Consider the following 16,171-nt stretch of genomic DNA (forward strand, 5'->3'; position numbering starts at 1 on the left):
TTTGGACCTCCTTTGTCTTTTTCACTCCCATTCTTTCACGTGTGAATAGTACAGTTCTCCAGAGGCTACCTGCTATATAATGTGCCACTTCTCTGACAGCCAAAGACAAACGTGCATGAGGACTCTTATTTTTTAAAGTTTTCTTGCATTTTTTTTTCCAATACAGTAAAAATATATATATACAACCAACATAGGAAAAGCTGTTCAAGTCTTCAGTTTTTAAAATTGTAAAGACATCCTGAGAACAAAAAATTTAAGCATCACTGTAATAGATAATATTGACAAAATAATAACTCAGCTTTATTCCATTAACACAGAGCTATGCTTTTCTCTGTCTGACCTTTCTTGGAAGCAAGTAACAGGCCCCACTTAAAAAGGAGCTACCTTTTTGAGTGCTTCCAAGGGGAGGCGATGACACCATTTTTTGGCCACAGGATTTATAGACAAAGTCGCATTTAAAGGACAGGCTTCCAGATTCAAGTCTCAACACAAATATTGTTAAATATCTTATTCACTTTAAGCTTACTTATCTATAACTACTTTAGCGAAATATTTTCCATAAAGTTAGATACGAAAGATACATAAGTAAATTGTGCTTCATTCAGATGTCAAACTTTCATCATTAACCTCAGTCATCTTAATATTTAGACCAACCTCAGAGGAGCAAACGTTTTGTACACTGAAAGAAAATATAGAAAAACTGAGAGTCGATAGTTTTGTGACAGAAATATAATGAAAATTTTAGAACATAAGATTGTTACTCTACCCTAGGGCACCCAAAATATTTAAGTATAAAGTTATGAACAAGTTCAATGGTAGCACTTTACAGGTTTTCATTAGGCAGTTCCAATAATTTTGCTATAGTAAACCTGGCTATTACCTGTTTGGCAATATTTTCACAATATTTGAGTTCCAGTTCAACCTCAAGTTCCTTCAAGTTCCCCTTGATGGCTGTTTCCTTCTCTTGCTCTAAATTTTGCTGGATCTTTCGCTTCTTTTCTTCTATCATGATTGCCATCTCTTTCTTGGAAATAACATCAATGGTGGTTTCTTGGTCAGTTTGGCTGCAACAATCTGAGGTCTTCTTTTTCATTGCCTTTATAGTTTGATCCAGTTTAGACTGCCACTCCTTTTCAAGCTGTTGAATCAGTTCTTGTTTGATCTGTTTTCAGAAGAAAAATCACATGAAGAGAAAAATATTCAAATAAGCGAAAACTAGAATTAATAGGTAGCCAAAAAAGCAACCACAGACGGTTTGAGAACCATCTAGACATTGCTGCAGTAATCATGTGAGGTTTCGAAATGTAGTCAACGAGAACATATCCTCACAGAAATCCTGAAAGTTACTTTTTGACTTTATCTGTGGGACACAAATCACATGGGAGATTTAACTATGTTGTATAAGATCAGGTCATCTTGCTCTCAAGATGGAAACTTTCACATTGCCAATACAATGATGGCATGATTTTTTTAAAAAAATGAAGCAAATCTCTGCTATAAATACGTGATTTTCCATCAAGATCAGAGTTTCCACAAAGCAGGCATGGGTTAAGTATAATGAATGAACCTAAAATTGAACATTTTAAAAAATAGTTTTGACTCACTTGACCACATTAGAATCTTGTTTGTTATAATAAACTGCACTGAGTCAGCTGTGCATTCAAGAGGAGGGCATTATTGGAAGAAGGTCTTAATGATATGACTTTCAGCAGTGTAGTAGGATGGACCCAAACATAATTAGTAGTGGGCAAAATTGTGAAATAGCAAAATTTGCTTTTCCTTAAAGTTTCCCACCTCCTGGGTATCCAGGGTTTTCAGATTACTTCCCTGGCTACCACAGCTGCTGGCTGTACTGTTTCTCTTAAACACCAATATAGTATACTAACACATATATATGGAATTTAGAAAGATGGCAATGATGACCACAGTGTATGCAGGACAGCAAAAAAGACACAGATGTGTATAACGGACTTTTGGACTCAGTGGGAGAGGGAGAGGGTGAGATGACTTGGGAGAATGGTATGGAAACATGTATAATATCATGTAAGAATCGAATTGCCAGTCTATGTCCGATGCAGGATATGGCACGCTTGGGGCTGGTACGTGGGGATGACCCAGAGAGATGTTGTGGGGAGGGGGGTGGGAGGGGGGTTCAGGTTTGGGAACGCATGTACACCTGTGGTGGATTCATGTCAATGTATGGCAAAACCAATAAAGAATTGTAAAGTAAAATAAAAAATAAATAAATTTTAAAAAAAAATTAAAAAAGAAAAAAAAAGGGCTATCTTAAGCGGCCTTTTTTGATTTATCCTTTCCTGACATTCTCACAAAAGCATTATAGCTTTCTCATTCCTCCACCTAGTAAATAACTGGTTAAAAAATCCAACTAAAAAACAATTTGCAGTAATTTAAAAATAGGACATTTGTTTTGTGACATCTATATTTTTATAGATACATGGCTAGATACACTCCAGAATATATTTTTATATTAAAAAATGACTAGTGAAGGAATTTCAGGTGCCAGCACTTGACTGATGAAATCTGAAGGAAGGGATGGGAGATGAGTAAGAAAGTCAAAAGACAGGACAATGGTCTAGAATTCCATTTTGAGATAGCCCCAGCCCAAATTAATAGCAATAGCAAGGACAAAAGAACTAGTTTAAATAAGTTTGAGAACATATTTCACTTCCAACTAAGTTTTTAAGATCATAATTTGGTTCTTCATTTTCTTGGAAACTATGAGCATTTCTTAACCTCATTTGCTACAGAGGTTAATAGAAGTTTTATACTTTCAAGCCTACCCAATCATTACTTCTATCTTCTAATCCACAGTGTACATTAAGTATTTGTTAATTATATTGGTCTTGAGTTATCAGAATCATTTCACCATTGCCATTGAAATTTGATTGTCATTTCATTTGAAAAATTAAAAAGTACCCCTCAAAACACACTTCCTGAATTAGGGTAAAGAGCTAAGGGGTGGGAAGTTTTAAAAAATAAAACTTGTATAAACTGCAAATAGCCCAATTCAAAGACATAAAATGAATGATTATATATGTCTGTGTGTCTGTGTGTGTTAGTTGCTCAGTCATGTCCAACTCTTTGCGACCCCATGGACTAGAGCCCGCCAGGCTCCTCTGTTCATGGGATTCTCCAGGCAAGAATACTGAATATGTACTTGGCTATTAAAAATAATGTCAGTTCAGGAAGAGCTCTCTCTCAACAGTTAGTACTATACATTTTTTAAACATAGTGACTAGAAAGAAATTTTAACCCACACCTCTTTCTGTTCCTTATCCCAGTGTTCTTTCACTAATATCACTTCAGTTTCAACCTGCTGTTTAATATTACTTTCGTGTTCTTTCAGCCACTTGTCCTTTTCCATCACAAGGGTGTCTTGGTACTTTTCTTCAAGTTCCACCTGTAGTTTCCTTACATACTCTTCTCTTTCCTCCAATAGCTGTCTCTTTAAACAAAATTCAAATAAGTATCTCATATGACACTAATATCCTTCAAGTCAAATTTATAAGATAATAGTTATATGCATGGAATAAACAATAGCAACAGAGACAAATGAACTTCCTATATGCTAACTCAATCAGTTGAATAAGTTGTCTTGTAAAGACCTGCCTATATCTCACATATTTGGATAAGAAATTTACAGTTGGAGACATTAAAAGAAAAGGCATCTAGTACAATAAATACACCTAATAAATAAATACTCCCAGAAGACCAAATATCCTTTTTTAAAAGTGAAACTGACATTTATGTTTACAGTCCAGCCATCACGGGACATGTGAGGTATCAGAGCCCAGGAAAACTTACATTTCTGCAAATATCTGTATTCTGAGATAAGCCCAAAGTTATTGCTCTATTCTTTTTGGGGGGTGAGGGGCCAGGGCACAAGGCATGTGGTATCTTCGTTCCTCAAATCAGGGATTAAAACTGTGCTCCCTACAGGGGAAGCATGGAATCTTAATCACTGAAACTCTAGGGAAGTCTCTTACTGCTCTATTCTAAAAGTTATGCATCCTTCGACAAATCCAGGTTAGTACTTTTTTCATTATCAAATTCAAAACTTTACCAAAACTAGCTAAAGCATTATCAAATAAGAACTGTCAAGTGTCAGTTAAATTTTAGTAATTTGAACTAGTCCTAGAATATTTTCTATTCTAGAAATACAACTGATCTGAAAACTCTAATAAAATTCTACTCAGGGATCAAAATTATCTACGAGCGTTTGTTTGAAAGTGTTTCCAAATGGCTCTTCTGAAAGTCCCACCAAGATGCTATGAGAAGAAACACGGTGAACACCACAGACTACAATACCGAGGAGTGCGCCTCACATACCTAGTGCTACTTGGCGACAGATCTTTTGTTCTGATTCTCCTCCATTATTTCTGACTCATGACTATATGGTTGTCTGGCTTTTTTTCGGGTTCACAGCTGACCTTGATTATTTCTGTCTTAATTGCTATCTGAGTCCTTCCCACCACTGGTACATGGCAAGAAGATGTTATCTGTTTGCTGAGTGTTGTATGGTTTTGGAAAACCTTCTAGGGACTGAGGGACCCATTTTTTCAGTCACATCATGGGGACTGCAGTTGTACTAGGACTATAGGACAGTCTCATCCACATGGTCAGGAAAATTGTCCATTGTCACATCACAGACCATATATCATTGTTATTTTTGTTTTTACTGTAAAAGAAATCCCCAAACTGTCTTATCTCTGTGTGCCTTTCCTTTAGGAGTTGTTTCTATATGTATCTGCATTTCCTTTTGACGCAAAGAAGAAAATTGCTACTAATTTTCTGTGTGTCTATGTGTGTGAATATATTAGCTTCAGTTCAGTTTAGTTGCTCAGTCATGTCCGACTCTTTGCGACCCCATAAATCGCAGCACGCCAGGCCTCCCTGTCCATCACCAACTCCTGGAGTTCACTCAGACTCACGTCCATCGAGTTAGTGATGCCATCCAGCCATCTCATCCTCTGTCATCCCCTTCTCCTCCTGCTCCCAATCCCTCCCAGCATCAGAGTATTTTCCAATGAGTCACCTCTTCGCATGAGGTGGCCAAAGTACTGGAATTTCAGCTTTAGCATCATTCCTTGCAAAGAAATCCCAGGGCTGATCTCCTTCAGAATGGACTGGTTGGATCTCCTTGCAGTCCAAGGGACTCTCAAGAGTCTTCTCCAACACCACAGTTCAAAAGCATCAATTCTTCAGTGCCCAGCTTTCTTCACAGTCCAACTCTCACATCCATACATGACCAATGGAAAAACCATGGCCTTGACTAGACGGGCCTTTGTTGGCAAAGTAATGTCCCTGCTTTTCAATGTTATCTAGGTTGGTCATAACTTTTCTTCCAAGGAGTAAGCATCTTTTAATTTCATGCCTCCAGTCATCATCTGCATTGATTTTGGAGCCCCCCAAAATGAAGTCTGACACTGTTTCCACTGTTTCCCCATCTATTTCCCATGAAGTGATGGGACCGGATGCCATGATCTTCGTTTTCTGAATGTTGAGCTTTAAGCCAACTTTTTCACCCTCCACTTTCACTGTCATCAAGAGGCTTTTTAGTTCCTCTTCACTTTCTGCCATAAAGGTGGTATCATCTGCATATCTGAGGTTATTGATATTTCTCCCGGCAATCTTGATTCCAGCTTGTGCTTCTTCCAGCCCAGCGTTTCTCATGATGTACTCTGCATATAAGTTAAATAAGCAGGGTGACAATATACAGCCTTGACGTACTCCTTTTCCTATTTGGAACCAGTCTGTTGTTCCATGTCCAGTTCTAACTGTTGCTTCCTGACCTGCATATAGGTTTCTCAAGAGGCAGGTCAGGTGGTCTGGTATTCCCATCTCTTTCAGAATTGTCCACAGTTCATTGTGATCCACACAGTCAAAGGCTTAATAAATAAAGCAGAAACAGATGTTTTTCTGGAACTCTCTTGCTTTTTTGATGATCCAGCAGATGTTGACAATTTGATCTCTGGTTCCTCTGCCTTTTCTAAAACCAGCTTGAACATCTGGGAGTTCACGGTTCATGTATTGCTGAAGCCTGGCTTGGAGAATTTTGAGCATTACTTTACTAGCGTGTGAGATGAGTGCAATTGTGCAGTAGTTTGAGCATTCTTTGGCATTGCCTTTCTTTGGGATTGGAATGAAAACTGACCTTTTCCAGTCCTGTGGCCACTGCTGAGTTTTCCCAATTTGCTGGCATATTGAGTGTAGCACTTTCACAGCATCATCTTTCAGGATTTGAAATAGCTCAACTGGAATTCCATCACCTCCACTAGCTTTGTTTGTAGTGATGCTTTCTAAGGCCCGATATAATAAACCAGACAATACAGAGACAACAACAAACGTCTATTACTTCCCATGATTCTGGGCATCACCTGGGTGGTGGTGATGGCCTGAGCCTACTCAGCTGATCTCTGCAGACAACTGGGGCTACAATGGTCTAAGATGACAACACTCACATGCCTAGTGGTTTGTTCAATGTCACCAGGATGACACAGAGACTTGATCACATGTCTCATCATCGAGCAGGTTATTCCAGATCCTTCACATGGTGCTTGGACAAAGGGTTCCTAAGAGTATCAAGCTTCCAAGGACCATAAATAAAAGCATAAATGCTTTTTAAATGTCTTTTTACATATTTTTTACTAATATCCCATTAGCCAGTTAATCATTTGACCAAGGCCAGATTCAAGGGAAGAGAAACAGACTATCTATAACTGAGAACAGCTACAAAGCCACACTGCAAAGAGACCCACATTCAGGGATAGGAAGAAAGTGTGGCCATTTCTGCAATCCACCACAGTGAGGAAAACCTTGCTTCCAAATCTACAGAAGAAAAGCAAATTTATTGGTCACAGGAATCTGTCATTTGAACTTATTACAGAAATATTTAATTTAAAAAGTTTTATCATTCAAGGGAAGGAATACTTGGATAGTTTTAAAATGTTGAAACTTGTTTTGCATGTCTCTGACAGTCAAAAAAATCTAACTTCTAAGGACTGATTTAACATGGATTACAACTGTATAAGCAAGTCTTAGTTTCTGTGTAGGAATGGCATTATGCCTGGCAGCATTGATCATCTTTTCCTTGTCTACAGATTCATGTTTATCTGTGTGTTAGTCACTCAGTTCAGTTCAGTTCAGTTGCTCAGTCGTGTCTGACTCTTTGCGACCCCATGAATTGCAGCACGCCAGGCCTCCCTGTCCATCACCAACTCCTGGAGTTCACTCAGACTCTCGTCTATCGAGTCAGTGATGCCATCCAGTCATCTCATCCTCTGTTGTCCCCTTCTCCTCCTGCCCCTAATCCCTCCTAGCATCAGAGTCTTTTCCAATGAGTCACCTCTTCACATGAGGTGGCCAAAGTACTGGAGTTTCAGCTTTAGCATCATTCCTTCCAAAGAAATCCCAGGGCTGATCTCCTTTAGGATGGACTGGTTGGATCTCCTTGCAGTCCAAGGGACTCTGAAGAGTCTTCTCCAACACCACAGTTCAAAAGCATCAATTCTTCGGCGCTCAGCCTTCTTCACAGTCCAACTCTCACATCCATACATGACCACTAGAAAAACCAAGTCGTGTACAAATCTTTGCGGCCCCAGGAACTGTAGCCCACCAGGTTCCTCTGTCTGTGGAATTCTCCAGGCAAGAATACTGGAGTGAGCTGCCATTTCCTTCTCCAGAGGATCTTCTGAACCCAGGGATCAAACCCAGGTCTCCCACATTGCAGGCAGATTCTTTACTGTCTGAGCCACCAGGGAAGCTCACAGATTCATAGCCTTTATTGATTACTACTCAGTTTGAAGGGTCCTGTGTATATGAACAAGCCAGGTTAACATCTGTTAATAGAAGCTTTAAAGGCTGGAATTGAACTTGTACTTAACCTGCAGCCTGATTCAATGAGTGTTGCAGAAAGATGACATATGAAAAAGGGAAATACAACTGGGGACTCACAGCATTGCCTGTCATAGACATTTTGTATCCAAGCAAAGCTCTTGACCTGAAGACCAATTGCAAGGAAAATGACTGATGTCCTGTGGAGAAGGACTACCCTAACAGTTCCCTAGCTTGCTCAAGTTAGTAAGATTCTCCCATTGTGTGAATGTGAAACAATTCCTAGGAAAGTACACTGGTGTGTAAATACGTATCTTTGTCTAGTTCTGGAGGATATGAAAAAATTAAAGTCTCATAAATGTAAAGGAGTTCTATTCTGACTGGCTTATGAAGACTACTAAGCTTTGTAAAGGACTTATATAAATCTAAATAAAAAAACTAAAGAATATCCAGAGAAGAAAGGAATTCAACTTTTACTGCTGTTAAGTACACTGGCCCTTTAAGTGAGGGATGGGTATAACTACAAGTGGATAGTGCAGAGGAGTCTTTTAGGGTGATGAGACTGTTCTGTTTCAATACACACATGGGTTAAAAATCTATAAAACTGGATATCAAATGAAAAAGAATCAATTTTATTGTATGGCAATCTAAAACTTTTAAAGAAAAAAAGTAACTTATAGGTTTTTTGGAAGGCCTAAATAGTTTTAACTTTCCTTCTTGCCCCAGTGCACAAGAATTTATGAGCCAAAATACCAGTTAGTACCAGCTATTAATTGCCACTGATCGATTATGGGCGGTTAAATTTTACAGCCAAATTGATTCTTTTAAAGTTACTAGGAAATATACTTCCAAAAGGAAAGACCTCTTTGAGAGAAATGCTCTTATGTTCTTGCCAATTTATATATTTAAAGGAAGAAAGAAAGAAAACAATCACACTAGATCTTCTCCCTATTTTAATTTTTTTAAACATTACTGAGCTAAGTCTTCAATTTCTAGGTAATTTAAGACACTTTCTAGTTTTCATTTCATCAGCACAAACTAAAACATCTCCCCTTAGTTCTTTTTTCACTAGATGGTATGTATACATGGCATGTTTTTCTACCATATTAACCTGTTCAAAAATAATCAAAATATTAAATGAACTAGACTGCCTCACCTGCTCCTTACATTCTTTTCAAGACTGGTGGTAGCAATCACCAAGCTTTACTATAACTTATTCAGAAATCTCTGTTAAAAACATTTCCTCAAGTCTTTAAAAATATTTTCTAATTTTGATGCAGGTGGCTTTCAGATTGTGGTCTGCAGCCTGGTCTCAAGGGAAAGGGAGAGGCAGATGGGTGTCTGGATCAGGCTCAGGTCAGGACAGGGAAGAAGACAGGAGGGGCGACTGCTTTTAAGTGATTTGACTCCTGGACACTCGCCAAGGGCAACTTTGAAGATTCAGGCAGGAGTACAGAGGACACTGCAGCCCCTCCAGCTTCCCTGAACAACAAGATCTCCCTGGACAGAGGGCACACTTAAACTGACCTTCCTCTCCACAGTCCCACATCATCACCTCCTGTATCACAACACCCCAGTTCAAATTCCTGCCCATTTCCCCAGAATAAATGGATGCTTACGTCCTGAGAGAAACGGGTCAAAGGAAAAGGTGTCTGAGGGGGATACTTCATGCAGTGCTCACAGGGCTGGGAGTAACCACCTGAGCAGCAAATACACACACAAAATGAGGATCTGAGCTTCAGACTCAAAGTGACTCGGGTCCACCTCCCTTATTTTACAGAACTCTCTTTGGTCTCTTAGAAATCTACAAGGAAGAATCATTTTCTCCTATGGATCTGCCATTTTCTACCAGGGCTTTAATAATCATTTCAATGTTTACTGAACTTTGTGAGCTGAATTCATGTCAATCAGTCAAATGTAAAGAGCCTTCTACAGAAGTCTTCCCTGTTCCACAAGGGAATGAGTGTACTGGTTTCAAAGAGCAATGAAGTGAGCACAACAAGAACTTGTTCTGTACCTTCTTCTCCTGTGCCTGTTGCTCTTTCTCCACGCTCTTCCTGAGAGTCGCTTCTAGGTTATCTTTCTCTCGGCACACTTCCAGGTAACATTCCTGCACAGCCGCCATTTCCTTATTCACCTTATCTAAGTCAGACCTTGGATACACAAAACCAGCAACTAAATGTAAGGCTGCAGAACAAACAATTTTCCTCTAAATGATGGGATAAGAGAAAGCTGTCCCTACACTTTCAAGGGCAGCGAGACTTGCATTCTCACCTAAGTTGTAAGCGAGTCGCCTCGTATACCTCAAAGAGTTGCTGTTTCTCCAAAGCGTGCTTTGCTAACAGGCTTTCCCGTATTTGGGCTTTCATGGCTTCATGGTGCTGCTGGTAAGTCCTCTCACACCTAGAGACAGACAACAGACAGTGGAATCTAAGGCAGTGCCCAGCATTACCAGAAACAGCGAGATGAACTAGTTTGCCTCCCTCCCTTCCCACTCCTTCCCTATGAATGCATAGAGCAAATAAGATCAGATTGGTCTTCCCCAACTAAAAGTGGTAATAGCTAACTTTCAATAGATGATCCTTTGAGAATCTTCAACATTTTCTTTCTGCAAATGTTTCTAGAGAAAAATTAGAAACCTAGATGTGTGAATGCCCTAGTCTTTCACACAGAGTATAACAGTCTGTGTTTAGAACTTGTTTATAAAAAAATAATTGAAATAACAGAGGGTGTGGTTCTAAAATTCTAAGTTATCTATAAACGCAAATAGTAAATCACCCAACTCACACATAAGTTATGTTCCAAAAGTCTGTTTCCAAGTTTATGACTTTGTATTTAGAAGACATTTCCTCCCATAAATTTCTTTCTTATAAAAAAAAAATAGTTAAGCCATTAAGTTCTACTGTTTCAATGAACTACAGTTTGGATGGTTCCATAGAACTCAACCCACTACATAACATTATTTCTATGGAAAGTGTGTTCCAAATTCTAATTTGAGAAGCCAGGGACTCATCTTCTCCAATTTATGATCTCAATGGGGAGGGTCCACCCGCATCATTTTACTTGAATCTTTTGTAGGGGGGTGTGTAAGGGAGAGAGAATAGGAGATGGGAGAAGGGAGGCCTCTGTCTGTACCTCACCTATCAACAGCTTCTTGTTTATCACGGTCAAAATCTTGTACCATTTGTCTCATTTGATTGCATAAGTCTTGATTCGTATTTCTCAGTTTTTCTTCACTTTCTTTAAGTTCCTGGATACAAAAGAATAAAGTATTTAGAGGAAATAAAGACCTTTATTGACTAGTCTAATCTTATTTTCTGATATCCTCTGTGCCTTTTCTCTTTCATTATAACATTATTTGACATAATATCATTTTCATAATTCTATAAAAGTCTCTTCAGGCCTTGTAAGAGTATAGGCTTATCAAGTAGCTTTCTGATTGGAGTAAACGTTAAAAACTTGCATAAAAGCATTTAGTCAGTGAAGAATTGGCTAACTGATGTTTTCTAACAAGTCTTAGAATACAATAATCTTCCCAACCATATAAACAAGCAAGATTTTACTTTTTGGTCAAGAGCTGCCTAAGGAGGAAAGAATACTTCCAATAGCTGTGCAATTATGCAGACAGAAAGCTGGAATTATACTAACTTACCTTCCAATGAAAATACTACCACATGACCAATAGTAAAAGGAAATAACTGGAAGCCTAATTACCTGCTAATGTACTTGTCCACTAATACCTTTGTGTCAGTCAGTTCAGTTCAGTCGCTCAGTCATGTTCGACTCTTTGCGACCCCATGAATCGCAGCACGCCAGGCCTCCCTGTCCATCACCAACTCCCGGAGTTCACTCAGATTCATGTCCATCGAGTCAGTGATGCCATCCAGTCATCTCAGCCTCTGTTATCCCCTTCTCCTCCTGCCCCCAGTCCCTCCCAGCATCCGAGTCTTTTCCAATGAGTCACTTCTTCGCATGAGGTGGCCAAAGTACTGGAGTTTCAGCTTTAGTTAATTCAGCTTTAGTTTCATTCCTTCCAAAGAAATCCCAGGGCTGATCTCCTTCAGATGGACTGGTTGGATCTCCTTGCAGTCCAAGGGACTCTCAAGAGTCTTCTCCAACACCACAGTTCAAAAGCATCAATTCTTCAGTGCTCAGCCTTCTTCACAGTCCAACTCTCACATCCATACATGACCACAGGAAAAACCATAGCCTTGACTAGACGGACCTTAGTCAACAAAGTAATGTTTCTGCTTTTGAATATGCTATCTAGGTTGGTCATAACTTTCCTTCCAAGGAGTAAGCGTCCTTTAATTTCATGGCTGCAGTCACCATCTGCAGTGATTTTGGAGCCCCCAAAAATAAAGTCTGACACTGTTTACACTGTTTCCCCATCTATTTCCCATGAAGTGTGTCATAGTACTTCTCTGTTTTTGAATGAGGTCATGAGATTTCTCATAAAATAGAGGAAAGTTTTTTAATCACCTGATTTTGTTGCTGTAAAACTTGAATTTCATTTTTCAGCTGCAGTATATCATCTTTGACAATCATGTCAGGAGAGTCAGGCCATATCTGATTAGTTGGTTTTTCTGAGGTATCTGTTTTAGTCTAAATGTTAAAGAGAAATCAAAAGTTTTCAGGTTTTTAAAAATTTTTAAGCACTAATTTTGAAACAATATCATACTTACAAAGAAAGTACAAAAACAGTACAAATAATCAGAGTACAATTATCAATACCACTAAATTAACTAGGATGCAATACTATTAACAAATCTACACACCTTATACAAAATTTTCCAATTTTCCTCTAAATGTTCTTTTTCTGGTTCAGGATGCAATCTACAACTCTACATTGCATTTAGTTGTCACATCTTATTAGTCTCCTCCAATCTGGGACAGTTTGTTTCAGTCTTTGTCTTTCAAATCCATGACAGTTTTGAAGAGTACTTGTACTAATCTTTTATTTTCTAGGTTGTCCCTTAATTTGAGCTTTTCTGATATTACTTCATTATTAAATTTAGGTTATGCATTTTTGCATGAATACCAAAGAGGTGATGTGAACACTTCTGAGGAGACATATGACATCAATATGCCTCATCACTGGTATTGATCAACTAACTGATGAAGCTCAAAGACCATGTCTGCAGACACCTCCACTATAAAGTTACTATTTTGCAATTAATGTAAGAGTATTATTCAGAGACACTTGAGACTATGCAAACATTCTATTTTTCATCACAGTCTCACCCATTAGGCTTAGCATATTTAATCAATATTAATTCATATGTTTTATTCAACAGGAATTCATGACAGACTTTGGTAAATTGTTTCCAGAAAGTTGATACACATGTATACCGTCAGGTAGTACAAGAGTCTGTCCAGCTCTCTTTGCTGCCAATAGTGATTGAATGATTATTGTGTTTGATGAGGGAAAGGATCTCCAAAATTTTTTCATTTGCACTTCTTGTGTCACCATCAGAGAGCAACCTCTTACATGCCTTCATTGTTCACTTATTCTTCATCTTCCCAGATATATATAGGTTAGCATTTTCCTCTTACTACCCGAGTATTTTATCCATTTTTATAAGTTATTTGTTCATTGAAGAGGTCAAAGTTGTTTTGTTTTTTTTTTAATATCTACTCAAATTGACCTGTTGGTTTTATTCTTTACCTGAACCCTGAGGTCTTTCCTTCAGTGTTTAAAATCTATCTATACCAAAGTTCATTCTACTAACTGGGGGAAAAAGAGGCATGTGTATCTCATTCTACGTGGGGTGACAGAACCCCAAGGCTTTGGCTCCTTTTTCCCATTTAGTCTTCATTTCCTTCAGAGGAAGGCTGCTCTAGTTGTTGGCTTTGCTGGTTCACCTGCCAACATGTCCCAGAAGCCACTGCTCCTGTCCTAGTCAGAAGAGAGAGGAGATAAGACTATCTACTCTGTTAGCTTTCCAGACTTGGGGGTATTAATGAGACTTTAAAGGATTTTGTTGACTTATCAGAATGGCTCTTTTTTTTAAAAAACATGGCCTCTACTTTTTAAGGTTTATGACATTCATTTGTGCTTCCTTCCCTATTAGTGAGTTTCTATCACTTAGAACGAAAGTAACACCATACTGCTACCCTGAAAAAACAATCTTCATAGCTAGTTACTGCACTCAGTTTTGATGTATTTTCACACTGCAGGCACACTGGGACTTGGGACTTGGAGTAATTGTTGGCACAAAACTCTTAAGAATGTCTTTCAAAAGAGAAGGACCATTTGAATGTCGCAACAAAATTTCTCTCTCTAAAGCTGGAATACAGAAGGCATTATCTTCAAAAACACAAGAAATATAATATACCAACTCCTATACTATCTTCCTATGTCTCAAAAAATTCTAGCCAGGACCCTTCTGAGTTGGCTACTGAATATTGCCTATCAAGTCCCCTGGAATCAGAGTATGGCTTTAACCACAGCTTGTGGTAAGGTAACGATCTCTTATTAAGTATCACACACAGAAAGGGCTCTGTGTTTTATTTCTTAAGCTTACAAAAAATTCAGTGTCGATGCGGTCCCTGCCTGCTAGTAAGCCAGTCTGGTTTTTCTAAGGCCTTTGCCACATTCTACCTTAATGGCCCAGTTGTTCAACTGGAATGAACAGCACAGTATTTGACCCACCCCTAATCACTGCATAGTGCTATGTATGGCCAGACTCCTTAGTTTGATCACATATTATCCTGGAAATGTCATAAAGCAGCACTGCTATGAATAGTCATATGACATAAAAGGAAAAAAACTCTAGTAACTTTAAACTGTTCTATATAAGATGAATAGAAATGGATATAAAACATACTAAAGGCATTTATAAAGAAATAAATATATCAATACCTTTAAAACATCTATGAAAGAATCTGTCAAAAAAGATTATATAGGAAATATTTTTGTTGCCCTTCTTAATACAAAAAGGCTTTAGGGGAGGATTCTGATGGCCTAGTTCTCTTTAAAAAGACATCCAGAGAAGTTTAAATTATTGTGTTCTTTCTCTTAGCAAGCACAAAAGTTCAACATTTCATTAAGCTCCGGATTTGATGGTAGCTATGATCATTCTTTCTAAAAAATCAATAGAGGGACTGCCCTAGTGGTCCAGGGTTTGCCTTTCAGTGCAGGGGACTTGGGTGTAATCCCTGGTCAGGGAACGAAGACCTCACATGCTACAGGGCAACAAAGACCCCCTGCTGCACCTACTGAGCCCAGGCACTCAAGAGCAACCAGAGAAAGTTGCTGCTCCGTGCGCAGCAACCAGAGAAAGCCAGCACACCACAAAGACCCAGTGCAGCCACAATTAAAAAAAAAAAAAATCAAGAGACATTTAATGAATTTAGCTTCATTAAAGATTTCAGAAAGACTAAGTTTATATAATATAAACTTCTAGCTTATTTGCTACATCCTTTTATGTACGTCCACTCAAGGCTGAAATGTGCCTTTCCACCTTCTCCCCTGGGTTTATCCTTGAAGACAGAGATCAAAAGTTCCCTCATAGACTTGACTACGGCTACCTTAGTACCCCACACCACCTGCAAGATCAGTTAGTTATTCCTTCTCATAGCACTTTGTAATTAGTATCATTCTTATTACACAAAGTTACACATGTCCATCTTCTTATAGGTCTGTAGTATTGACTATGGTAGCCAGTAACCACGTATGGTTGTTGAGCGCTTGAAATGTGACTTGTCCAAATAGAAATATGCAGTAAGGAGAAAATACATGCCAGATTTCAAGGGCAGAGCACACACACAAAATAAACTGTCTTATTAATAATTTTATATTGATCACATATTGAGAAGATAATATTTTATATATACTAGGTTAAATAAATTATTAAAATCAATTTCACCTATTTTACTGTAATGGGACTACTAGAGATTTTAAGTTATATATATGGCATTATTATATTTCCACTGGATAGCGATATTCTAGAATTGAAGTTCCTTCATAGAATGGCCATTGTTTCTTTCATTGCTGAATCCCATTAGACCTTGCATAAAGTAGCTTAAAAAAAAACCCCTAAACTGAATGATTTTCTTTTCATCCACATACCTCCCCCCAACCCTGCTTTCTGACTTTACAGACTAAATAGGGAGCTTCATTAGAAAAAGATGAGAGAAACAGGAGGCAAAGGCCAAGTTTGAAGGCATTCATCTGCTAGTCGCAAACACTCACAGAATTATCAAGACAATACTCTCAAGAGATTCCTATATAGTTAAGTTGAAGCAGAATAGCCATAAGCATCAAGGACTGAATTCAGTCTCACTTTAAGAAAAACCAAATGTAGACTGCTGA

At 38.4% G+C, this 16,171-nt stretch overlaps 1 protein-coding gene across 2 annotated transcripts in view; it reads right to left on the reverse strand.

Annotated features, from left to right (window-relative positions):
- The window catches only part of CEP152 (centrosomal protein 152), a 104,150-nt gene that overhangs the window by 33,393 nt on the left and 54,586 nt on the right, over positions 1-16,171 (reverse strand). Inside the window, exons 14-19 of one of the 2 annotated variants that reach the window (XM_040226471.1) lie at positions 12,337-12,459; positions 10,995-11,104; positions 10,129-10,257; positions 9,872-10,007; positions 3,281-3,466; positions 881-1,162 (exon numbers count right to left, since the gene is read on the reverse strand). In XM_040226471.1, the coding sequence (XP_040082405.1) occupies positions 881-1,162; positions 3,281-3,466; positions 9,872-10,007; positions 10,129-10,257; positions 10,995-11,104; positions 12,337-12,459 (966 nt within the window). The remainder of the gene's footprint in view (positions 1-880; positions 1,163-3,280; positions 3,467-9,871; positions 10,008-10,128; positions 10,258-10,994; positions 11,105-12,336; positions 12,460-16,171) is intronic. The other variant, XM_040226472.1, reaches the window with a different exon arrangement.

The sequence above is a fragment of the Oryx dammah genome, unplaced genomic scaffold, assembly GCF_014754425.2.
Source record: "Oryx dammah isolate SB20612 unplaced genomic scaffold, SCBI_Odam_1.1 HiC_scaffold_26, whole genome shotgun sequence".
Taxonomy (NCBI): Eukaryota; Metazoa; Chordata; class Mammalia; order Artiodactyla; family Bovidae; genus Oryx; species Oryx dammah.